Source organism: Leucoraja erinacea, chromosome 4, assembly GCF_028641065.1.
Source record: "Leucoraja erinacea ecotype New England chromosome 4, Leri_hhj_1, whole genome shotgun sequence".
Lineage (NCBI taxonomy): Eukaryota > Metazoa > Chordata > Chondrichthyes > Rajiformes > Rajidae > Leucoraja > Leucoraja erinaceus.
In genome coordinates, this window is record NC_073380.1 from 55,849,631 (window position 1) to 55,874,540 (window position 24,910).

At 43.6% G+C, this 24,910-nt stretch overlaps 1 protein-coding gene across 6 annotated transcripts in view; it reads left to right on the forward strand.

Moving 5' to 3' along the window:
- The window catches only part of LOC129696443 (intermembrane lipid transfer protein VPS13B-like), an 811,841-nt gene that overhangs the window by 24,253 nt on the left and 762,678 nt on the right, over window positions 1-24,910 (forward strand). For all 6 annotated transcript variants that reach the window (XM_055634334.1, XM_055634333.1, XM_055634338.1 and 3 more), the window contains exon 4: window positions 13,981-14,101. In XM_055634334.1, the coding sequence (XP_055490309.1) occupies window positions 13,981-14,101 (121 nt within the window). The remainder of the gene's footprint in view (window positions 1-13,980; window positions 14,102-24,910) is intronic.

The following is a 24,910-nucleotide window of genomic DNA, read 5'->3' on the forward strand; positions in this document are numbered from 1 at the left end:
AAAAAGTCTTTTAAATGCTACTATTTTATCTACCTTTAGCACACTCGTGATCGTATCTTTCAGGCACTCATCGCCCTCTGTGGAAAATAAAAAATTGCCCTCACACCTCCTTTAAAATTTACGCTTTCTTAATTATAATTTCTGTTCTAATTTAGGCAATTGGGCAGCCAACAAGTGCATAACGGCCTCACACAAGTAGAAATGTGCTGGAGATCAAATTAAGATACAAAGTGCTGGAGTAATTCAGTAGGTCAGGCACCATCTCTGGAGAATAATATAGGCAATTGGGCAGCCAATGTAAAGTGTTTGAGACACAAGGAACACAAAGATGCTGGAATCTTGAGCAAAGCTTTCAATATCATGATCCCATGCAAGCTCATCTCCAAACTAGTGGAACTTGGAATTAGCACTTGCTTCTGCAACTGGATGCTCGGCTTCTGAACCAACATTCCACAATCTGTGAGGATAGATGTCACATCACCCTCTACAATAATCCTGAACACTGGTGCCCTGCAAGGATGCGTTCTCCAATAATGACGAGACGGAGTACAAGAAGGAGATTGAGTACCTTGTAATCTGGTGCCAAGACAATAACCTTTCCTTCAGACTCCCCAAACTCTCCGTTTGGGGAGTCTGCACCCCGGGGGCATGAACATCGAATTCTCCCAATTTTGTTAGTCCTTGCTGTCTCCTCCCCTTCCTCAGCCCCCCTGCTGTCTCCTCCCATCCCCCAGCCTTCGGGCTACTCCTCCTTTTCCCTTTCTTGTCCCCACCCACCCCCGCCCCCGATCAGTCTGAAGAAGGGTTTCGGCCCGAAACGTTGCCTATTTCCTTCGCTCCATAGATGCTGCTGCACCCGCTGAGTTTCTCCAGCTTTTTTGTGCAACCTTTCCTTCAACGTCAGCAAGGCTAAGTGGATTGGGATTGACTTCAGGAAGCGAAGCAGTACACACACTCCAGTATACATTGATGGTGCCAATGTAGAGATCCTTGAAAGCTTCAAGTTCCGAACAGTAAATATCACCAGCAACTTGTCCTGGACCAACCATATTGAACCAATGGCCATGAAAGCACACCAACACCTTTACTTCCTTAGAAGACTTAGGAAGTTCAGCATGTCCCCAACAACTCTCACCAACTTTTACAGATGCGCCTTGGAAAGCATTTTATCGGGATGCTTCATAGCATGGTTTGGGAAAGGTTTCATCCAAGACTGCAAGAAATTACAGAGAATTGTGGACGCAGCCCAGCCCAACATGCAAACGAACTCCATCTACACTACACTCTGCCTTAGCAAGGATACCAGCATAATCAAGGACAGATCGCACCCCATCACTCCCTCTGCCCCCCTCTCCCACCAGGCACGCGGTATAGAAGTGTAAAACGCATAGTGATAGTTTCTTCCCAGCTGTTATCAGGCAACTGAACGATCCTATCACTAACTTGGAGACTCTCAGACTATCTTTAATCGGACTTTTACTGGACTTTTGTGTTGCACTATATTTTAATCCTGTATCAGTACACTGTTGATGGTTTGATTGTAATCATGTATAATATTTCTGCTGACTGGATAGCATGCAACCAAAAAGCTTTTCACTGTATCTCAGTACACATGACAATAAACTGAACTAATCTAAACTAAACTGAATTGCATATTTTTACAAATGGAAGAACTGACTTGCCCACGTGATAATAGAATAATTAGAATACAAAAAGAAGCCATCTGCCTGTCGTCTATGCCAGATCCTAAAAGAGAAATGGCACAAGTCCCATTCTTGTATTATTTCTCAGTATCCCTGAAAATTGCTTGGGATCAAGGCTTAACTCTTTCCCCTCTCACCTTAAATGTGTGTCCACTCGTTCTGTGGGGAATAAATGTCAGTGGATCTACTCTATCTATTCCCCTCATGATCTTATACACCTCTATAAGATCGTTCCTCATCCTCCTACACTAAAGAATAAAGTCCTAGCTTGCCCAACCTCTCCTGATTGCTCAGGCCCTCAAGTCTTGGCAACATCCTCTTAAATCTTCTCTTCACTCTTTCCAGCTTATCAAATCTTTCCTTTAGCAGGGTGACCAAAAATGAACACAATGCTCCAAATATGGCCTCACCAACATCTTGCAAGTTGTATCTTTGTATCCTAATTTTTGGCATTATTATGGTGCTCTAGATTAGTTATTAATTTATTGCATTTTTGATTATTTTTTATTTGTGTGTTGTTGCCTTTATGGGTCTATCAAGCTGCAGCAAGTATGAATTTAATTGTTCCGTTGTCGGTACATATAACAATTAAAAAAAAAATTAAACAACCTTGATTCTTTAGACTCCCAAAAGTCTTCTTAAAAATACTTTCGATGCTGAGCAGATATGAATGTGCATTTAAGTGTTATACCATTTTGTACAAAATGACGTGTTTTATATTGTATTGCTACCTAAAGTTAGAATGGGAGGGATTTTCTGGTGGAGTGAAATTTTCTTTTTAAGAAGTGTTACAAATAGTTGTTGACAAAGTTGTACAACTAATTTCACAGCTTTTCAAAAGGTAGCAGAGCAGATTGCTGTTTGTCGTCTTCACTTGTTTCCAGCCGCACACATTTAACTTATTAATGAGGACCTGTGACTGATGCCAAGATGTTGCGCATGCTGTGCCTGGGGTTTTGGTTTGCTGATGAAGACATCTGAAGGATTATAGTTTCTTTAGAACTAAACCGGAAAAGATTTCAGAATAGGCAGGAACTGGAGTCCTGCCTTCTCTGCTTAACTCAATAAGAAACTTTTGGAAGATCTACTCTTTATTATTGGACTTTATTATAGTTGAACTTCCTTAACACAGCTGGAATAGTGCAAAGTTGATAAATGAATAACAGAAAATCTACTGCCACAGTGTAGAGGGCCAGCAGAAAGTTTTTTTTTTAATTAATGGGCTTTTAAAAAGTGTTGTTTCGATACTTCTAATGTATTGTGAGAAAGATGTGAGCCAGGACTGTTTAAAAAAATAAATAAATAAAGTAAAAAAATTGACATATTGGTAATATGTATGTCAGTATTTTTATATGATAGTAACTGAAAAATACTGGGTAAATAGAGTATTTGACAATTATAAGACCATCCTAACTTCACTGAAGATCTGCAGAGCAAATATCCAATGTTTAAAAAATCCAAAGTTGACAATATATTCAGGTTTCTTTTTTCCTGTCACAGTAACAATTTCTATTCCCAGGCAGAAGATACAAAAGCTTGAAGGAACTTGCATCAGATTCTTCCCCACTGTTATCAGACCCTTGAATAAACATCTCATAAGCTGAGGATGTCTCCAAATCCACCTTGTTGAGTTCCTTACACTTCTTTTTTATATCTACACTTTATCTTTAGCTGTAACTCTACATTCTACACTTTTGTCTCCTTTCTCACGTTCCACTATTTGTTGTACTTGTGTGTGATTTGATTGTGGCATGTTTTACCCGGATAGCAGGCAAAACAACGTTTTCTCTGTATCTCGGCACAGGTGACAATAATAAACCGATACCAATATTTGCTTATTTTCAAATCTGGTTTTATATTTTTGCTCTTATTCACTGTGCACAAACTGTTAAACTCTTTTATATTTAAGTGTGGAAACAATTTTAACATTTAAGTATTACATGATAGTTATGTTAGTGGTAATGGCAAGAGAAAGTCTGTTGTGTAATTCAGAGTTCCAAATTGATTTTGGAAAGCAGGACACATCGAATCAAAACTTTATTTGATCCTGGTGTGGAGTTTCAAGATTTTCAAAAATAAGGTGAAAAAAAAATCAATTTCAGAGTAATTATTAATATCAAATGCTGTTAGAATGGTTGTGCATGGGGTGTCTATCATATGGCTTGCTATATCATAGATGGTGTTGAGCTTCTTGAGTGTTGACGTTAAGCTCATTTGGATAAGTGGAGGATATTCCATCACACTATCCATCTAAGCATTGAGGGGTTTGGGAGTTAGGAGGTTAGTTACCACAGGAATCTAAGCCGCTGACCTGTTCTTGTAGCCAAATTTTATATATTGTAGCTCCATTTCAGTTTCTAGTCAATCATAATGGTTTCTGGTCATTACCATCACTGAGTCACACATAATAGTGATAGTAATAGTTATGTGATGGTTATGCCATTGAATTTCAGGAGGTTATAGCTTGGTTTTCCCTTGTTGGATCTGGACTTCATAAGTTACAGGGGCAGAATTAGGCAATTTGGCCCATCAAGTCTACTCTGCTGAAGATAGACACCAAATACTGGAGTTACTCAGCGGAACACGCAGCATCTCTGGAGAGAAGGAATTGGTGATGTCCCGCTGAGTTACTCCAGCATTTGTGCGATTCTTCGGTTTAAACCAGCATCTGCAGTTCCTTTCTACACATCAAGTCTACTCTGCTGTTCAATCATAGACTTGCCACCTATTTGCTCTGACCTAGATATTATTCAGGTCATATTCACGTTGTATTTTATATTGTCTGCCACCATTAATGTGGTTTTGCATTTTAGCTACTATGACCAGGTTTTTAACAAAAATTGTCATAAAGTCACACAGCAAATTAAGCCTATTGGCTTAATTTGCCCATGGCGACCAAGGTGCCCCATCTACACTAGTCCCAGCTGCCTACATTTGGCCCATATCCCTTTAAATCTTTCCTATCCACGTACCTGTCCAAATGTATTTTAAATGTTGTTGTGGTACCTGCCTCATCTACCTCCCCTGGTAGCTCCTTCCATTTATCCACCACTCTCTGAGAGAAAAGGTTGCCCCTCAGGTTCCTATTCAATCTTTCCTCCCTCACAAACCTATGTCCACTGTCCCCTGAAAATGGAAAAACTTCTGACTGGGGTCAAAATGCTGGATATTTCATCTGGCTGCGAAGGTCGAGGGGTTTGCAGTCTCAGGATATGGGTAAAATGTTTAGATGTGAGGAGAATTTTGTTCACTTGGATGGTGGTAAATGTATAGAATTCTTTAAATACATTATAGAAGGAGATGAATTTCCACGCACTGAAGGCATCAAAGGGTACAAGGAGACATAGGGAATATGTGATTGAGAGCAGGTTTGAAGTGAATTTTTCTTTCACTTGACAAGCCTACCATTCCAGGAATAAACCATGTGAACCCTTACTCAAGTATATCCTGCACTGAAAATTCCAGATGGCTGCTCACCAGGGCTGAATAATTGAAACAATCTAATACTCAAATCATCTTGCAGTGAAGGCTTCTGTACTATTGTAAGTGGGTGCTCAACGTGCATGTTATATGCACCACCAGATTCAGGAACATCTTCTCCTTTACCAGGCTTCTTCGACAAGCGAGGGTACTGTCCGATTTATGTATAGTATTATCTGATTTGATTGGATAACGTTCAAAACAAAGCTTTGCATTGTACGTTGGTACACGTGGCAATAATAAACCTAAACCTGAACCCCAAAATCTTAAATGTCAGTGATTTGGATACAAAGACATTCAGTTTCCTCTGAATAATATAAACTTGTCAAGCTTATTGGTAAGGATGAAAATTATTTTTACCAGGTCTCAGGACATTTTGTAAAAACGTACTTGAAGGGGAATTATTTTCTACAATTTCCCAAAATTACTATTAGTCCCATAATTCTGCTCCCTTGAGCATTCTAATTTTGATTCATTTTGGCTTTGACTGCCAGAATCCAAAACATTGGAATTACCTCCCTTAACCTCTCCATGCCTCTTATTTATTATTATTATTTAAGGGACTTCTTAAAATCTAATTATTTGTGCTTTTGAACCTGCCTGTGCTATAAATGTTGTTAACATATTTAGTTAGTATCAGATTCCAATACTGGATATTAGATGGAGTAAAAAAAAGTCAGAGAAATAACTAATTTGTTTTGGTTTCCTTCATTCAAGTTATGCTTTCACCTTTCGAGATCTGTAGCAAGCTTGATCTTCTCTGCACTAAGTTGCACTGTCCCCTTGACATCTGTGACTTGTGTTTGGAATGAGTGGTGCAGAATTTTACATTATTGGTACATCTTTGTAACTACTTCAGGCTGCAGTTACTTCATTGCCTTGCTATAGCTTTTACTTTAAACACAGATGCAATCTGTTGGGGGTTGACTTTGTTTATTTGGCTTTTCCTTGTTTGGTGACAATCACTGATGGATTGTGCTGTTCATGATTGAGGTAACTATTCTTTCTAGTTAATGTGATCTGATGTCTATCTTAGTACTTTAGAAATGTGCCACAAACTCGAAGGATGAGCAGTCGTTTGCTTATTTTGGGAGATGTTTGCTGTTCTAAGAGGCAGACAAACCATGTTGCTTCATGGGGAAGCTTCAATTAGCCCTGATGGAGGGGATGTAACTGATTTGTATGAGCTGTTGGAGACTGTTTTGTAGACTGACCTGAGTGTGAATAGAGTTTCTAGCATTTTGATTAATAGGGCCACAATTTCAACTGGTCCAAATATGCTTTGGTCAAGAATCATTACCACTTTTGGTAAAACAGGACATTTTGTTATTTATTTCTTCTATATGGGCACAGCAGTGGGGTTGCTGCCCTTCACGCCAGAGTCCCGGGTTCGATCCTAACTATGGGTGATGTCTGTATGGAGTTTGCGTGTTCTCCCCGAGATCTCTGTGGGTGTTCCAGGGCTCTCACTTAACTTTTTTTTCCCTGTTGCCAGCCGGGCAACCTTGGCAGGTTTTTAGGTTGCCAAATGACAGTTTAGGTGGTCATTTAAGACGGTTTGCATGACACGTGCGATAATGTGCTCGGACGAAGTGCGTAGTTACCAGTCAGAATTATGCTCAATGAAGCATTCACATATTATTTCTGCTTCAAATAAAGTCACAGACTAAACATATTCACCAATCAAGATATGATATACACCACAATGACATGCAGCAAAATTATAATACAGTATCTCAACTCTTTTTACACATTGCAATTAATGCAAGTTCTATTAGTTCTTTCCACTTCCAAACAAAAATGTGGTTGGATTATTCAGCCTTTATCAATAAATCCTGGACCATGGTAACATATATGCTTAACCATGCACACTACGGATTGATACAAGCATGTTTTCTGTGAAGGACCGAAAATTACCATGACATGGCCATAGCATGGGTCATTATTGCTATTGGGACAGAAACACTCTCGTTTCCCACATAATTTATCCATAACAAAATATACAGGTTGCAAGGAAATTTCTAGAGGTATTTTATGATAATAGCTGTTAAAATCGACTATACCCACTTGACAGGTTAAACATTACACAAACTGACAAGAAATGGCCAAAGGACATAACTGCAGCAAATGTTCTTTTGGTAATATGTTTAAAGGTGTCAAAACGCCACATTACCGGACATTCAGATTAGATGTACGTGTTATGAACAGCAATGAAGATACCCAGTTTGTACGCACCAGATTTAAAAAAGTTTTATTGATAAACGCTGTTTCCATCATTCCCACTTCAGATTTAACGTTAAAATTTCAACTGAAATATCTCCTGACCAAATTTGTGATGTATATGACCGACTGTAGAAGTAAAACCTGGATAAATCCAACGTATAGTTATGAATGTTACTCATTAAATTTTTATGGACCAAAACAAATATTAACATTGGGAATTAAAACACATTTGAATGCATTCCATTATCAAACATAGTTGCTGTCTCACCCGGGGGGGGGGGGGGGGGGGGGGGGGGGGGGGGGGGGGGGGGGGGGGTACAGGACAGGACAGGATTAATGAGTGGATCAGTACAGGATGAATTGGGGTAGACAGAAATGCTGGAGAAACTCAGCGGCTTAGGCAGCATCTATGGAGCGACGGAAATAGGGAACGTTTTGGGTCGAGACCCTTCTTCAGACTATTCCCCCCATTCTTCTTGAAGGGTGATCAGTACAGGATGGATGGGGGGGGATCAGCGCAGGATGAATGGGTGGATCAGTACAGGAATGGGGGGGGGGGGGGGGGGGGGGGTTCAGTACAGCGTGGATCGGAGGGTCTGTGCAGGATGAATGGAGGATCAGTACAGGATGAATGGGAGGTGCGTACAGGATGAATGGGGGTAGAGAAAAGTGCTGGAGAAACTCAGCGGGTGAGGCAGCATCTAAGGGGGAAAGGAAATGGGCAACGTTTTGGGTCGAAACCTTCTTCTGACTTTTCCCCCCATTCTTCTTGAATGGGGGGATCTGTACAGGATGGATGGGGTGTGGGATCAACGCAGGATGAATGGGCGGGATCAGTTCAGGATGAATGGGGGGGGTTCAGTACAGTGTGGATTGGAGGGTCTGTGCAGGATGAATGGGAGATCACTATAGGATGAATGAGGGGATCAGTACAGAATGAATGGGGGGGGGGATCAGTATAGGATGAATGGGATGAATCAGTAAAAGATGAATGGGAAGATCACTACAGGATGGATGGGGGGGGGATCAGTGCAGGATAAATGGAGGGTGGGTCATTACGGGATGAATGGGGGGGGGGGGGAGATCAGTGCAGGATTAATGGAGGAGAAGTGCAGGATGGATGGAAAAGGGGGTAAGTACAGGATCAATTGGGGACCAGAGTAGGATGGATGGGGGGTGGCAGGAGAATCAATGCGAGGTGGATAGGGTGATCAGCGCAGGATGAATAGATTGGGGGGGGGGGGGGGGGGGTAGATGGGGAGGGGAGCACAGGGGATGTCAGTGAGGACTGAATAGAGGCGGGAATGGGGATCAGTGCGGGATGGAGAGGAGGGGTGTCAGGATAAGGGGAGGGGGCGAGGGGGAGAGAGAGTATCCTCGGACAACATCGCCCCGCTGCCTTGGCCGTCCCTGTCCACCGCCAAGTGCCGCCGCCAAAGGGGGAGGCGGTTGGGATCTCCTCGCCATCGCCTCCCCTCCTCCGCCAGCAAAGAGCAAGGTCCGGGGCCGAGTGGTGCAGCTCAAGGATCCTATATCTATAGGATCTTTCGTGCAGCTGCTTCAGATGGCGGAAGGAGGCCTCCTCCTCATGGCCTCAGCGTGCGGGAGGGTTTGTTTTGAAAGCGCCGTTAGCAGAGTGGCAGGCAGAGGGCGGGCGGGGTGCGGAAGGAGATGGAGCCGCTGTCGCGTCCGCTGCTGCCGCTGTTCGGGGCCAGTCATTTGCTCCGACCCTTCGTCATCCCGCACTTAATATCTTTCCCCTGCAATACAGCCGCCGCCGACACGAAACGTCACGCTCCTTTTCTCCAGAGATGCTACCTGACCCACTGAGTTACTCCAGTTTTTTGTGTCTATCTTCGGTATAAACCAGTATCTGCGGTGCCAAGCCGGGCAAAATGACTCAGCGTTTAGGTTGCCGGCGGCACTTTGGGTGGTCATTGGCACCTGGGCAACCGTTAATTTCGAGCCCTGTGTTCTCGGAGTACTCCTGTTTCCTCCCACACTCAAGACATAAAGGTTTGTCAGTGGCCGCTGAGTCTGGAATTCTCTGCCTCAGAGGGCAGTGGAGGCAGGTTCTCTGAACGCGTTCAAGAGAGAGCTAGATGGGGCTCTTAAAAATAGCGGAGTGAGGGGATATGGGGAGAAGGCAGGAACGGGGTACTGATTGGGGATTATCAGCCATGATCACATTGAATGGCGGTGCTGGCTCGAAGGGCCAAATGGCCTGCTCCTGCACCTATTGTCTATTATCTATTGTCAGCAAATTGGCTTGGTAAAATTGTAAATTGTGTGGATCGCTGGTCAGCGTGGACTTGGTGGGCCGAAGGGCCTGTATCTGCATTGTATCTCTAAACTAAACTACACATTTTTTATTTAAGTTAAAAAAGGGATTTAGAGAACACGAAAGACAAAAGCATTTCTGTTAACCTCCAGCTAACACGTTGAATCATTTTTAAAATTTATTGAAAGAATGCTTTGATGATTTAAATATATTAAATACTTGCATATCTCTTTGGGGGAAGAATCATTTAATTCAATTATGGTTTGCATAATTTCAAGTTACTAAGAAGGTATGAGGCAGGAACTGGCTAATTGGCTCCTCGAAGCAGCACTGCTAGTCAGTAAGATCGTGGCTAGTTCAATCTTGCCCGCAACACCAATTTCATGCTCTCTTCCCACTCCACTTGACTCCCAGGTGGTTTAAATGATTGTGAAACTCTGCCTTGGAAATATCCGTGCCTGGCTTCACAGCTATCTGGGGTAGAGAATTCCAGAGAATCATGAACCTCTGAGAGTAGAAATTGCTCTTTGGCTCTCTCTGAAATATGCAACTCTCTCTGCCTATTATTTGTAGAAACCTCCACAGGGGGGAACATCCTATTAGCATCTGCCAACAATCTTGTATGTATCAATAAGATAATCTCTCTATCTTTCAAAGCTGCCAACAGGTATCTGGTTGACTATTTTCAAACGTCAACCCTTTCTATCCAGGAATAGATTTAGATTTATTATTGTCACTTGTATCGAGGTACAGAGAAAGGTTTGGTTTTGTGTGCTATCCAAACAGATCAGGTATGCCGTAATAATACAATCAAGACAAGCTCAAGTACAAGAGATAGACCAAAGGCGATGATACAAAGTGCAGAATATATTTCTCAGCATTGTACCAGATCAGTTCCATAGACCAAAGAAGCCCAAGTGGAGGATAGAGTTGAATCAGGCAGTATACCAGCTTGTGGAAGGACTGTTTTGGAGCCTGATAACAGAGGGGAAGAGGCTGTTCCTGAGTCGGGTGGTGCGCGTTTTCTAGCTTCTGTACTTACTGCTGTATGAGAGCAGGGAGAAAAAGGAACGACTGGGGTGGGACGACTTTGTTGGCGGCTTTACTGAGGTAGTATGAAGTGTAGGTGGGGTCTGGTCTGAGTGATGGAATGGGCTACATCTACAACTCACAGCAATTTCATACTTTCTTGGGCAGAGTGGTTTCCAAACCAAGTTGTGATGCAGCCTGACAGTATGCTTTCTATGGTGCATATGTGGAAGTCTATCAGTCATTGGAGACGTACCAAATTTCCGCAGTCTCCTCGAGATGTAGAGGTGTTGGTGTGCCTTCTTGGCTATCGCATCAATGTGGCTGCTCTGTGGTTGTTAATATTAACACCAAAGATTTGAAGCTCTCAACCATGTCTATTTCCAGAGCATTGATGCTGATTGTGCCATGTACTCCACCATGCTTCCTTAAGTAGATGGTGTGTGTGTGTGTGTGTTCGCCTGCCTCCCCCTCCTCCTCTCCCCCCCCCCCCCCCCTTCCCCCCTCCCCCCACCCCCACCTCCTCTCACCCCACTCGTCTCTCTCCCCCCACCTCCTCTCTCTCCTCCCCCCCCCCACATCCTCTCCTCCCCCCCCACTCCTCCCCCTCTCCTCCCCCCCCCTCCTCCTCCTCTCTCCCCCCCCTCTCTCTCCTCTCTCCCCCCCCCACCTCCTCCTCTCTCCCTCCTCCCCTCTCTCTCCTCCCTCCTCTCTCTCCCCCTCCCTCTCTCCCTCTCTCCTCTCTCTCTCTCTCTCTCCCTCTCTCACTCTCTCCCTCCCTCTCTTGCCCCCTCTCTCCCCCTCTCTCCCACTCCCCCTCTCTCTCCCCTCCCTCCTCCCTCTCCTCTCCCCTTCCCCCTCCTCTCTCCCCTTCTCCCCCTCCTCTCTCCCCTTCCCCTCCTCTCCCCCCTCACCAGCCATACATGCCCAGGCCATAACACCCCCCCACCACTGTGTTTCACAGATGAGGTGGTATGTTTTGGATCTTGGACAGTTCTTTCCTCCATATTTTGCTCTTGCCATCACTCTGATATAAGTTAATCTTCGTCACATCTGTCCACGACCTTTTTTCCAGAACTGTGGTTGCTCATTTAAGTACTTCTTGTCAAACAGACATGGCCATCCTATTTATGCGGCTAACCAGTGGTTTGCATCTTGCAGTGTAGCCTCTGTATTTCTGTTCATGTAGTCTTCTGCGGACAGTGGTCATTGCCAAATTGACACCTGACTCCTAAAGAGTATTTCTGATCTGTCGGACAGGTTTTTGAGGATTTTTCTTTATAATAGAGAGAATTATTTTGCATCAGCTATCGAGGTCTTCCTTGGCCTGCCAGTCCCTTTGTGATTAGTAAGCTCACCAGTGCTCTGTTTCTTTTTAATGATGTTCCAAACAGTTGATTTTGATAAGACTTAGTTTTGGCTGATATCTCTTAACAGTTTTATTCTTGTTTCTCAGTCTCATAATGTCTTATTTGACTTTCATTGGCACAACTTTGGTCTAAAGTTTCCAAAGGTGATGGAAAGAATGGAGGAAAGACAAGGTGCTGAGCGCTCTTATATCTGCATTAAGGAGGCAGAGCAATTACAAACACCTGAGAAGCCCTGTGTCCCAAACATTATGGTGCCCTGAAATGGGTGGACTATGTATAAACACAGCTGTAATTTCTACATGGTGAAACCAAAATGTATAAAAATAAAACCTGACAATGTGCACTTTAAGCACAAGTGATATTTTATATTGCAAATCTCAAATAGTGGGGTACAGAGGCAAATAAATAAATTACGGGTGTTTGTTTCAAACATTATGGAGGGCACTGCATGTTACATCTGACATAGAAACATAGAAAATAGGTGCAGGAGTAGGCCATTCGGCCCTTCGAGCTTGCACCGCCATTCAATATGATCATGGCTGATCATCCAACTCAGTATCCTGTACCTGCCTTCTCTCCATACCTCCTGATCCCTTTAGCCACATGGACCACATCTAACCCTCTTAAATATAGCCAATGAACTGGCCTCAACTACCTTCTGCGGGAGAGAATTCCAGAGATTCACCACTCTTTGCTTGAAAAAAGTTTTCCTCATCTCGGTCCTAAAAGATTTCCCCCTTATCCTTAAACTGTGACCCCTTGTTCTGGACTTCCCCAACATCGGGAACAATCTTCCTGCATCTAGCCTGTCCAACCCCTTAAGAATTTTGTAAGTTTCTATAAGATCCCCCCTCAATCTTCTAAATTCTAGCAAGTATAAACCGAGTTTATCCAGTCTTTCTTCATATGAAAGTCCTGGCATCCCAGGAATCAGTCTGGTGAACCTTCTCTGTACTCCCTCTATGGCAAGAATGTCTTTCCTCAGATTAGGAGACCAAAACTGTACGCAATACTCCAGGTGTGGTCTCACCAAGACCCTGTACACTGCAGTAGAACCTCCCTGCTCCTATACTCAAATCCTTTTGCTATGAATGCTAACATACCATTCGCTGCTATGAATGCTAACATACCATTCGCACTGTGAGAATCATTTTGTAATGCGACAATATGGGATTACATCCCACGAAAGTGTCAGCTAATAACTTGTTTAACTATATGAATAAAATGGTTCCGATCTGGATGATTAGCTACTGCATAATCATGATCTTTCATTTGATTGTGGGCATGCCAGAATGGATCTTAACACCTCTGATGTTGAACATGTAGTTATTATTTTACTCTCTTTTGGATAATCTGGAGGACAATTTGGACAAACATTAGGAGGGGAGTTATCCCTGGAGTCCTGGCTGGTATGAATCCCTCAAGCAGCATCCCACAAATGATAATATAGGCCTTCATACATACATGATGTGCATAAATTGGACGTGATGGTTACTTCATTACAGTAATACCTAGCTTCACTTCAATGCTGTAAAGATAAGTTTTTATCCTTTTCTTGCATTTTCTGACGGGCATATGAAAGAGTATAAATGTCAGTCTTTATTACCTACCTGTCCTTTCCTATTTTAAGCCATCTATGTGCTTAATTTGAGTCATTTAACTTTATTGAGGTGGTACATAATCTCTGAAAAAGATTGGATCTTAATAAAAATGTATTTGATAGATGCATTCATGTGCTGAACAGATCTTCGCTTCATTATGGATGTGTGTATGCAGTGGAAACAACTGTTTTGTCATAAAGAGAGAAAAAACAAATCCAGTTTAATTTGAAGGTTTTAGATGTCTATATAAACGCATCCAGATGTCTTAACCCAGATTTGTTGCTGTTTTGTAGAATGATCATGAGAGCTGTGGCTCCAGTTCAACAACCCGTAGCACGACAGAGAGCGTAAAATCGTCAGCTAAAATTCGTCGCATCCATCAAGTAGCCTCTATTGACCCTGACTTACCTCCAGGTGAGTGATATATGAAGGGAGATGGGGAACATGTTAAGCAACATGGGTAAGACTCCTTATAATGAAGAAAATATTAGTATAAGAAGCTGCAAATGTTAATGTTATGGTGATCCGCGTTAATTACTGGGCGTACTGAAGACATTTTATAGTCACATTGACCTGCCGTCTAAACCTTCCTTAGTGATATTCCTTTTTCCTTAACTGTGGCTTCCCCGCTAACGCAATGGATAAACTACCAATTATGTCTCCACACTTTCCTGCACTTCTGCTCTCACCCTCTCCTATCCTATCTGAAGCGAGGATAGTGTACTCTTTGTTCTCACCTTTTACTCCACCTGCAACATGTTTTCCACTATCATTTCAGCCACCTTCAAGAAGATTCTACTACCAAACATGTCTTAATGGCCTGTCCCACGAGCATGCGACCTGCATGCAGCAAGCGCGACCAAACGGAGGTCGAGTGAGTGACATGAGGTTCGAGCGAAGTTCGCGCGTGCTGTGTGGCGTCAAAACGCTGCGTACTGCGTTGAGACGCTGCGTATGCCCAGCGAGGCGGTACGTACGGCGTCGAGGCGGCTGCGGGCCGGCAGGCCGTTGCCGCGTGGAATTTTTGAACACGATCAGTTTTTCGGAGCCCCGCGCGATGTCGGGACCATCTCCGCACAACTTCATACGGCTCCGGCGATTGAAGTGGGACCGGCCCCCGAGGCCGTACGGCTCAAGCGACCATGTTAGGTCGCGCTTGCCGCATGGAGTCGCATGCTCGTGGGACAGGCCCTTTATGCTCCTCACATTCCAAAGGAACCATTTATTTTGTGATTGTCTGCTTTGTTTTTTGCTCCTCTACCTTCACCAATTCTACCCTTGTGATGCCACTTTTCAGTGCAATTACTGGAAATGTATCGCCTGCCCTTTCACATTTTCCTTTACTATCATCCTGGGACCTAAGCAATCTTTTCCATTTGAAGAAGCGATTCACTTGACCTTCGAATTCAATATATTGCATTTGGAACAAACCTTCTAGTCTCCTCTACATTGGACACTAAATGCAGGTTGGATGACTGATTTTTCTGAGCACGACTGTTGTGTCTACAAGAGTGACCCCAAGCTTCCGGTTCCCCTATTATTTTAATTTTTCACCCCACTTTTATCTGATTGCTCATTCGTTGACCTATTACAATTTACAATGTAAGCTCAAGGAACAGGTATGTAGATAGGAAAGGTTTAGTAAGATACTAGACCAAGTGCAGACACGTTAGGTCTGTTCCCCCAAAGTGTGGTTGCGGGGGAGTGGGGGGGCATGCGGCGTCACACACACGAACTAACACCTCCCCACCCCCCCCGCACACACGCTAACTACCCCCCTTGATATTATATTAATATTATTAATTTGCTCCTTAACTGCCCTATCCACTGACGCATAGCCCCCAACTCGCAGGCGTATCTAGAGAGGGATGGGGGTAGGGGGGGGGGGTCAGAGAGAGAATGGGCAGAGACAGAGAGATAGGGGCAGAGACAGAAGGGCAAGAAGGAGAGGGGAGGAGGGGAGGAGGGAGGGTGGGGTGGTGGGGGGGAGTGTAGAGGAGGGGGGGTGAGAGAGATGGGAGGACAGAGAGAGGGGAGGAGGGAGGGGGAAGGTAAGGGGGGAGAGGGAGGGGGTGGGGGAAGGGAGGGATGGGATGGAGGGTAGAGGAGGGGTGGGAAGGGGGTTTAGGGGGGGGGAGGGCAGGGGGGTGGGGGAGAGAGAAAGGAGGGATGGGAGAAGAGAGAGAGAGAGGGAGAGGGGGGGCAAAGAGACAGAGTGAAATGCAACCGTGTGTCACGATTTCAGAATGTTCTGGGAATTAAGTGTGCGCGTCTCGTGCACGAAAGCTGTCAGCAGCTCTATGGAATTCAGGGGAGCAGCGTGCCGTGTCACACACACACACACACACACACACACACACACACACACACACACACACACACACACACACACACACACACACACACACACACACACACACACACACACACACACACACACACACTAACACTTAGTCTTCAACTAAGTTGAAAAATTTTGCTTTTTATTTCTTGCATAAACTGTAATTAATTCTGAAATTAGTAAACTGCATAAGAGTAATTTGCAGATGAGATAACATGTTTCTGGCAGTGAACATAAAAACTGACTGCAAAAGTTTTTATAGATATGTGAAAAGAAAGAGATTAGTTAAAACAAATGTAGGTCCTTGCTCAATTCTATGTATGGGGAACCAATATGGCGGACCAATTGAATCTCTTTGGTTCCGTCTCCTAAGGAAGAATAAAACATAGGCACAGGAAAATGAAACTCAGTGGTGTTGGGTAAATGAATCTTCTCGTTATAAATCCCCACAGATAGGCTGCAAAACAGTTACTTTGGAGTGACCTAATTGCCAGAAAAGAGCAGTAAGCATTGACAGAATTTTTAAGCACTTCAATTCCGGGCATCAATTAAATCAATTGTTTATGCATTGTTAGCTTTTGCAGAAGAGGTGCAGGACAAGGTTTTTGTTAAAACTTTTGTTCAGTATCTGGCACTATTAACAGTCTTGATCTTCAGGTGTATCATTCGAATTATTGCAATTTAAGTTGTCCAAAGGCACTATTTTGGTCGAGGTTAGTATGTAAAATAGATTATAGTGCACTTGCTATCCACCGTTACTAATATGGCAAATAGACTAATAAGCACAATGTACATTTTATTAAAGATTGACACAAAAAGCTGGAGTAGCTCAGTGGGACAGGCATCATCTCTGGAGAAAAGCAATTGGTGATGTTTTGGGCCGAGACCCTTCTTCTCGACCCGAACATCACCCATTCCTTCTCTCCAGAGATGCTGCCTGTCCCGCTGAGTTACCCCATTTTTTGTGACAATCTTTTCTTTAAACCACCATCAGCAGTTCCTCCCTGTACATTTTATTAACCTCTGTTGTCAGACTTCAGCATTTTGTTGTTTTGATCTTAATCTGCATTTACATATTTCTACCTACCTTGATATAGAGACAGCATAGATTGGTATTTGGGAGATTTCATATTTTTAAGATTAGCCTTTTTTGGAATAAACGTGCATTTAAATCTTTTTTCTCCAGGAAATTGGTAATATTGGTTAAACTGGCTTATTATTGTCATGTGTACTGAGATTATAAAACACTTTGATTTGCTTGCTATTTGGACAAATTAGACTATATGTCAGGAAGTGCAAAGGTAAATAAACAGAGTGTTTTTTGGTCATATGTCCCAGATAGAACAATGAAATTCTTATTTGTAGAATATAATGTTCCAACTACAGAGAGAGTGCGGATCAAAATAAAAGTGCAAGGTCTGCAATTAAGTAGATTGGAAGATCAGTAATTCATCCCTAGCATATGGAAGATCAAGTCAGGAGAAGGATGACAGTGGGGAACAAGTCTCCAAGTTTACCACTGAAGTTTCGATGAAGTTAAGGATGCTAGGAGACTGGTGACTTGGTGGTGTTGGCAGATGCCAGTTTAATGTGGGGGGGGGGGGGGGGGGGGGAAGTCAGACTGGGAGGCTGGTATGATGCAGCGAGATGGTTGGTGTCATTGAAGGTAGGCATGCATTGCAGCAGGCAAGTAAAGAAAGCGAATGGCATGTTGGCTTTCATGCAAGAGGAATGAGTATAGGAGCAGGGAAACTTCTACTGCAGTTGTATAAGTATTGCGTGCAGTTTTGGTCTCCAAATCGGGGGAAGGACTTTATTGCCATAGAGGGAGTGCACGAGCTGTGGTGCTGATTCTGGATAGGATAGCTTGGTTTTATGGTGCAGAATTTGTGGAAATTGTTAAAACTTACTCTCTGAAGATCTCTGGATTTCCTTCGTCTTCTGAGAAAGTCGAGATGTAGGTGTGACTCTTGGCTGCAGCATCAATGTGGTTGGACTAGGACACATTGCTGGTGATATTTGCAGCTAGAAAGTTGAAGCGATCTTGATCACCTCCACTTCAGCACCATTGATGCACACTGAGGCATACCCCTCACCCCACTTTCTGAAGTCGCCGACAAGCTCCTATGTTTTGCTGACATTTGAGGAAAAGGTTGCTGCCTTGTCACCTTGCTACTGAGCATTTATCTACTTCCTGTATTCTATCTCGTCATTGTTTGTGATTCAGCCCACGACAATGGTGTCTTCTGCAAACCTTTAAATTGTAGAATTTGCCTACACAATCATCTGTGTATAGGGAGCAGAGTGGGAAGGAGCTGAGAACACAGCCTTGCTGGGTGTTGAGAATTATCATGGTGGATGTTCTGTTGCCTATCCTTACTGATTGCCATCTATGGGTCAGGAAGTTAAGGATCCAGTTGCAGAGTAGAGTGGTGAGATCAAGGTCCAGGAGTTTGGAGATGGGTTCGGTTGGAATTATGACATTGAAAACAGAGTTATAGTCAAATATGTGTGGTTGTCCAGATGTTCTAGGGATCAATCAATCAATCAATCAATCAATCAATCAATCAATCTCAGTTTTATTCGTCACTTGCACAAAGAGTGCAAGTGAAATGAATTTGCCAGCAGCGGTACAATGAAAAAAGAACACACAAAAACACAATAAAAATTTAACACAAACATCCACCACAGCATTCATCACCGTGGTGGAAGGCACTACATTTGGCCAGTCCTCCATTTTCCCCCGTGGTCGGGACCTCAACCCTCCGCAGCCATCGCTGCGGGCGTCCAGATGTTCAGACAAGGTAAAGTCCAGGTAAGTCCAGAATCGGTGCTTCCCCACCGGGGACCGCGGCTTCAGGTTGGTCTATGGCCGTGATTCAGCTGGCGACAATTGGTCGAAGATTTAAAAGAATTTGGCCACGCCATCGCTAGGAAGCCGGAAGCACTGCAGACGCAGGGTGTTGCAGTCGGGGATGTTCTTCTCCAGGGGTCCCCGCTCTATGGGTCTGAGTTGCAGGTAAGTCCCCGCCGCGAGATCGGTAGAAGTTTGGAGATGGGTTCCGTTGGAATTATGCCATTGCAGGTCGGCGCTCAATCAATCTCCTCCCTGGTCCCCAACGCAGCGGTACAATGGATCCACCACCCATCACTGTGGTGGCGGACATTGCGCCAGTCCTCCATTTTCCCCCTGCAGACCCTCCCAGCCATCGACTTTAGGCTCCCGACAAGGGTCCAGCGAACGGAGCGCTCCCCTCTGGCGAGCCTAAAAAGACCCCGCCACGCTGAAGCCGGAAGCACTGCAGACCGCAGGGCCGGCAGTCGGGGCTGTTCTCCAGGGGTCCCCGCTCCTGATGGTAAGTCCCCGCCGCGCCCTCGGTAGAAGTAGGCCGCGGGCCAGCGGTCGGCGCTCTTCTCCTCCCTGGTCCCCAACGAGGGATCCCATGCTGCGGACATTGCGCCAGCTGGAGCCTGCAGACCCCGACTTTAGGCTGCCGCGGGCCAGCGAACGGAGCGCTCCCCTCTGGCGAGCCCCGGCGAGGGCACGCCCGCTCCACGACGAAAGAGTCCGCGCTGCGCCTGCCGCTGAAGCCCTGGTCACGACTCCGGGAAAGGCCGCACCGATCCTCGATGTTAGGCCACGTGGGAGGCGACATGGAAAAAGTCGCCTCCCCGTGGAGGAGGCGACCAAAACGGTTTCCCCCTTACCCTACCCCCCCCCACCCCACCCCCCACACAGGACACACAGAGAGACACCAAAAACATACCTCAGGACACACTAAAAAAAATTAAAAAAGTAGAAAAAACAAACACGCTGCTAGCAGAGCTGCCGGCTTGCAGCGCCCCCACCGACCGCTGGCTAAATGTAGAGCTAAGGAAATGGCATCTGCTATGCATCTTTTGAGGCGGCTGGCTAATTGCAAGGGATCAAGGCCATCTGGGAGGCTGGAGTTGCCGGCATCAAGACCAGCCTCTCAATGCACTTCATGATGAAGGGTTTCAGAGCCATAGGACAGTAGTAATTGAGGCACGCTACCTTGTTTTTCTTTGGTACTGGATGATAAAAAAATCCTACCTATTGGCTTTTAAAAAATTTCATCTTGCAATCTAGATATTGCTGACAATGCTGGCATTTATGGTTCATCGTTAATTGCCTCTGAACAAGACAATTGGTGGATTTGAATTACACCCAAAAAAAGGGTATAAAACATAAGGATGGCAAATGTCTGTCCCTGATGGGCATTAGTTAATCGGATGGTTTTTGTAGCAACTTGGTAGTTTCATGGTTACTGTTATTGAGACTAACTTTCTTAAAGTTCCAGATTTATTTAATATATGTTTAATTTCCCTAGTTACCCAGGTGGGATTCAAATTCTCGTCCTTGGGTGAATGGTTCAGAGCTCTGGCACATAGCCCAGCAGCTTCACCATTATGCTGCCGTTTACAGTGGAGTTTGCCTAGCTATTTCACTGACTTCAATTTCCACTTCAATCTGTCTTAGTCTATTTCCTGTCCTTCTCTTTCTCCAGATCTCCCCAGATCTCTGCCAATCCCACGCTACCCAAACCAAGCTCATCACACGCTCTTTTGCAATCTGTAATTTGTTTCATAATGCTTTCTGTCACTTGTTGGTAGATATTCTCCCTTCGCTATTCCTCTCATTCTCATATTTTGCACATGCGGTAATTTCTTCCAGTTTTGACAAAATACATATCCAACACATTAACTCATCTGTTTTCACCTATCGAGTATTTTTTGTTTTTGTTTTAATTCCCTTTGATATGGTTACAGTTCAGAAATGGAAACTATATTGAAAGCTCCCAAGATTAGCCTTCTGCGCCAGTTGTCAGCCTTGGAGTCTTCATCCATTTCAAAGTGGAAAAAATTAGGTCAAGTATTAGAACATGTACATTGGGCCACACAGTCTGCCAACAGATGGCCAAAGTTTTGAGGCACCAAGAGATCATTGGCTTGGCATACCAATGTGGAACCAAAAACACATGTTGCAATTTATATTTGATGGCGGAGAGGATTGGATACCTTGGTACATGGTTTTATTATCTTTCAAAGTGAGACCTATTCCTGCATACTTTGAATAAATTACAATTGGAATGATTTCTGACATTGAAACCACCATATTAGTAAGAGAACTCCTATTAAAATGATTGCTTGTCCCAATCAGCGCGCATTTCAGGAACTGGGCAATGTTTTTTTTGGCCCTTCAGATAAGTTTGCTGAATCTGGGTGGCCTTTCTGAAACGGGTACTTGAGATGCATCTGCGGGTATTTATGCCTCTTGATGGTATGCCTGTTGCAACAGATAGCTCCAACTACTGTGGTGTCAGCTTTGAGTAATCTGGAAGAAGTGAATGGAGCTTAGAAGTGAAACTTGTTCCTCACACTTTGTGCAGATTAATATTTTGAGCATTTAATTTGATTGTGTTCTTGATTGTTCCAGGTGTTGGGGAAGTCCAGAACAAGGGGTCGCAGTTTAAGGATAAGGGGGAAGTTTTTTAGGACCGAGATGAGAAAAACATTTTTCACACGAAGAGTGGTGAATCTCTGGAATTCTCTGCCACAGTAGGTAGTTGAGGCCAGTTCATTGGCTATATTCAAGAGGGAGTTAGATGTGGCCCTTGTGGCTAAGGAGATCAGGGGGTATGGAGAGAGGGCAGGTACGGGATACTGAGTTGGATGATCAGCCATGATCATATTGAATGGCAGTGCAGGCTCGAAGGGCCGAATGGCCTACTCCTGCACCTATTTTCTATGTTTCTATGTTTCTATGTAACCCACGATCAGCCGAGAAACAGTTATTTCCAATCCATACGTCTCAAAAAGATAAAAAAGATAAAAAAGACAGGGTCTGAAGAAGCGTCCTGACCCAAAATGTCATCTATCTATGTTATCCCAAGATGCTGCCTGACCTTATGAGTTACTCCAGCACTTTGTGTCTTTTTTGGTCAACCAGCATCTGCAGTTGTTTACTCGAAAAGATCTTAGTTGCTATTGAAATCAGAAAAATAATATAATGGATTTGAACTGAAATGCTACTGTAATATGCAATGCCAATTTTGTGACATATTTTGTTCGTATTGAAAGAGAACAGTATAGCCAAAATATGTGATGCATTGACAACCTCACTGCAAAGATTTAAGTTTCCAAATGTTTGGGTATTTCTTTTTGAAAGGAAAGTTTCCTTTGACTTACTAACTGTTATTCAATGCTGCATTGAAATGGTAGAGATATTCTAATATTGTTGGAAGGATAATTGTGACAAAAATGCCCTTGCGCTTTCAGCTCCAACATCACAATATAAATCTGTTTTTTCCCCCATAATGAATGGGAAGACTGAAGCATGAAATACATTAAATTGGAAGAGTGGGTGGAAACAATTTCAAGAATAACATTCTCAAGAGGCTTCTCTTGATGTGTCAAACCACAGAAGAAGCATTTTAGTTTTCGAATAGAAAAGTAAAAAAAAGAACTTCCTATTTTTGTAGTTACAAGGAACTGCAGATGCTGGTTTAGCAAAGAAAGACATAGAATGCTGGGGTAACTTGGTGGGTCAGGCAGCATCTCTGGGAACATGGAAAGGTCATGTTTCAGGTCGCGACCCTTTTTCAGACAGATTACACAGACAGATTCAGATGAAATGTCACCAATCCATGTTCACCAGAGATGCTGCCTGACCCACTGATTTACTCTAGCATTTTGTTTCTTTCTATTTTTCTAACTGTTCTAACCACAAATTGTCTATTGGCTCAAGGTAAAGTGGAAGCAAATTATCAGAAATTTCAATTTTACATAGATAAATATTTGAAAGTGCTATCCATAGATTGTATACTTTAGCTGTTAGCTCTAACTTTATGTGCATTCTGAGCTGAGTCAGAAGGTCATGAGTTCAAGCCCCACTTAACCCTGGCTAGCAATGTAATGTAATATTCCAAGTGCCAGTTTTTGAATGAGCTGTTAAGCCAAGGTTCTGCCTTCCCTCTAAGATGGATGTAAAAGGTTGCATAGCACCGCATTCACAGCAACTGGTGAATTCTTCCAGCTGATGTATTCATCCCTTAACTAATATTATTAAAATAATGGAACTTAACGGCAGATGGCATTTCATTCAGATAAATGAGATGGGGGAGATTTTTTTTCTTCGGTTTCACCAAGGAGAAGGATATTGAATTATGTGAGGTAAGGGAAACTAGTAGAGTAGCTATGGATACTATGAGGTTCAAAGTAAAAGAAGTACTGACACTTTTGAAAAATATAAAAGTGGATAAGTCTCCAGGTCCTGACAGGATATTCCCTAGGACATTGAGGGAAGTTAGTGTAGAAATAGCCGGGGCTATGACAGAAATATTTCAAATGTCATTAGAAACGGGAATAGTCCCCGAGGATTGGCGTACTGCGCATGTTGTTCCATTGTTTAAAAAGGGTTCTAAGAGTAAACCTAACAATTATAGACCTGTTAGTTTGACTTCAGTGGTGGGCAAATTAATGGAAAAGATACTTAGAGATAATATATATAAGCATCTAGATAAACAGGGTCTGATTAGGAACAGTCAACATGGATTTGTGCCTGGAAGGTCATGTTTGACTAATCTTCTTGAATTTTTTGAAGAGGTTACTAGGGAAATTGACGAGGGTAAAGCAGTGGATGTTGTCTATATGGACTTTAGTAAGGCCTTTGACAAGGTTCCTCATGGAAGGTTGGTTAAGAAGGTTCAACTGTTGGGTATAAATGCAGGAATAGCAAGATGGATTCAACAGTGGCTGAATGGGAGAAGCCAGAGGGTAATGGTGGATGGCTGTTTATCGGGTTGGAGGCAGGTGACTAGTGGGGTGCCTCAGGGATCTGTGTTGGGTCCTTTGTTGTTTGTCATGTACATCAATGATCTGGATGAAGGTGTGGTAAATTGGATTAGTAAGTATGCAGATGATACCAAGATAGGGGGTGTTGTGGATAATGAAGAGGATTTCCAAAGTCTACAGAGTGATTTAGGCCATTTGGAAAAATGGGCTGAAAGATGGCAGATGGAGTTGAATGCTGATAAATGTGAGGTGCTACACCTTGGCAGGACAAATCAAAATAGGACGTACATGGTAAATGGTAGGGAATTGAAGAATACAGTTGAACAGAGGGATCTGGGTATAACCGTGCATAGTTCCTTGAAGGTGGAATCTCATATAGATAGGGTGGTAAAGAAAGCTTTTGGTATGCTAGCCTTTATAAATCAGAGCATTGAGTATAGAAGCTGGGATGTAATGTTAAAATTGTACAAGGCATTGGTGAGACCAAATCTGGAGTATGGTGTACAATTTTGGTCGCCCAATTATAGGAAGGATGTCAACAAAATAGAGAGAGTACAGGGGAGATTTACTAGAATGTTGCCTGGGTTTCAACAACTAAGTTACAGAGATAGGTTGAATAAGTTAGGTCTTTATTCTCTGGAGCGCAGAAGGTTGAGGGGGGACCTGATAGAGGTCTTTAAAATGATGAGAGGGATAGACAGAGTTGATGTGGACAAGCTTTTCCCTTTGAGAATAGGGAAGATTCAAACAAGAGGACATGACTTCAGAATTAAGGGACAGAAGTTTAGGGGTAATATGAGGGGGAACTTCTTTACGCAGAGAGCGGTGGCGGTGTGGAATGAGCTCCCAGTGGAAGTGGTGGAGGCAGGTTCATTGGTATCATTTAAAAATAAATTGGATAGGCATATGGATGAGAAGGGAATGGAGGGTTATGGTATGAGTGCAGGCAGGTGGGACTAAGGGGAAAAAAAAATTTGTTCGGCATGGACTTGTAGGGCCGAGGTGGCCTGTTTCCGTGCTGTAATTGTTATATGGTTAAATGTTAGGTATTGCATTTTGGTAAGACA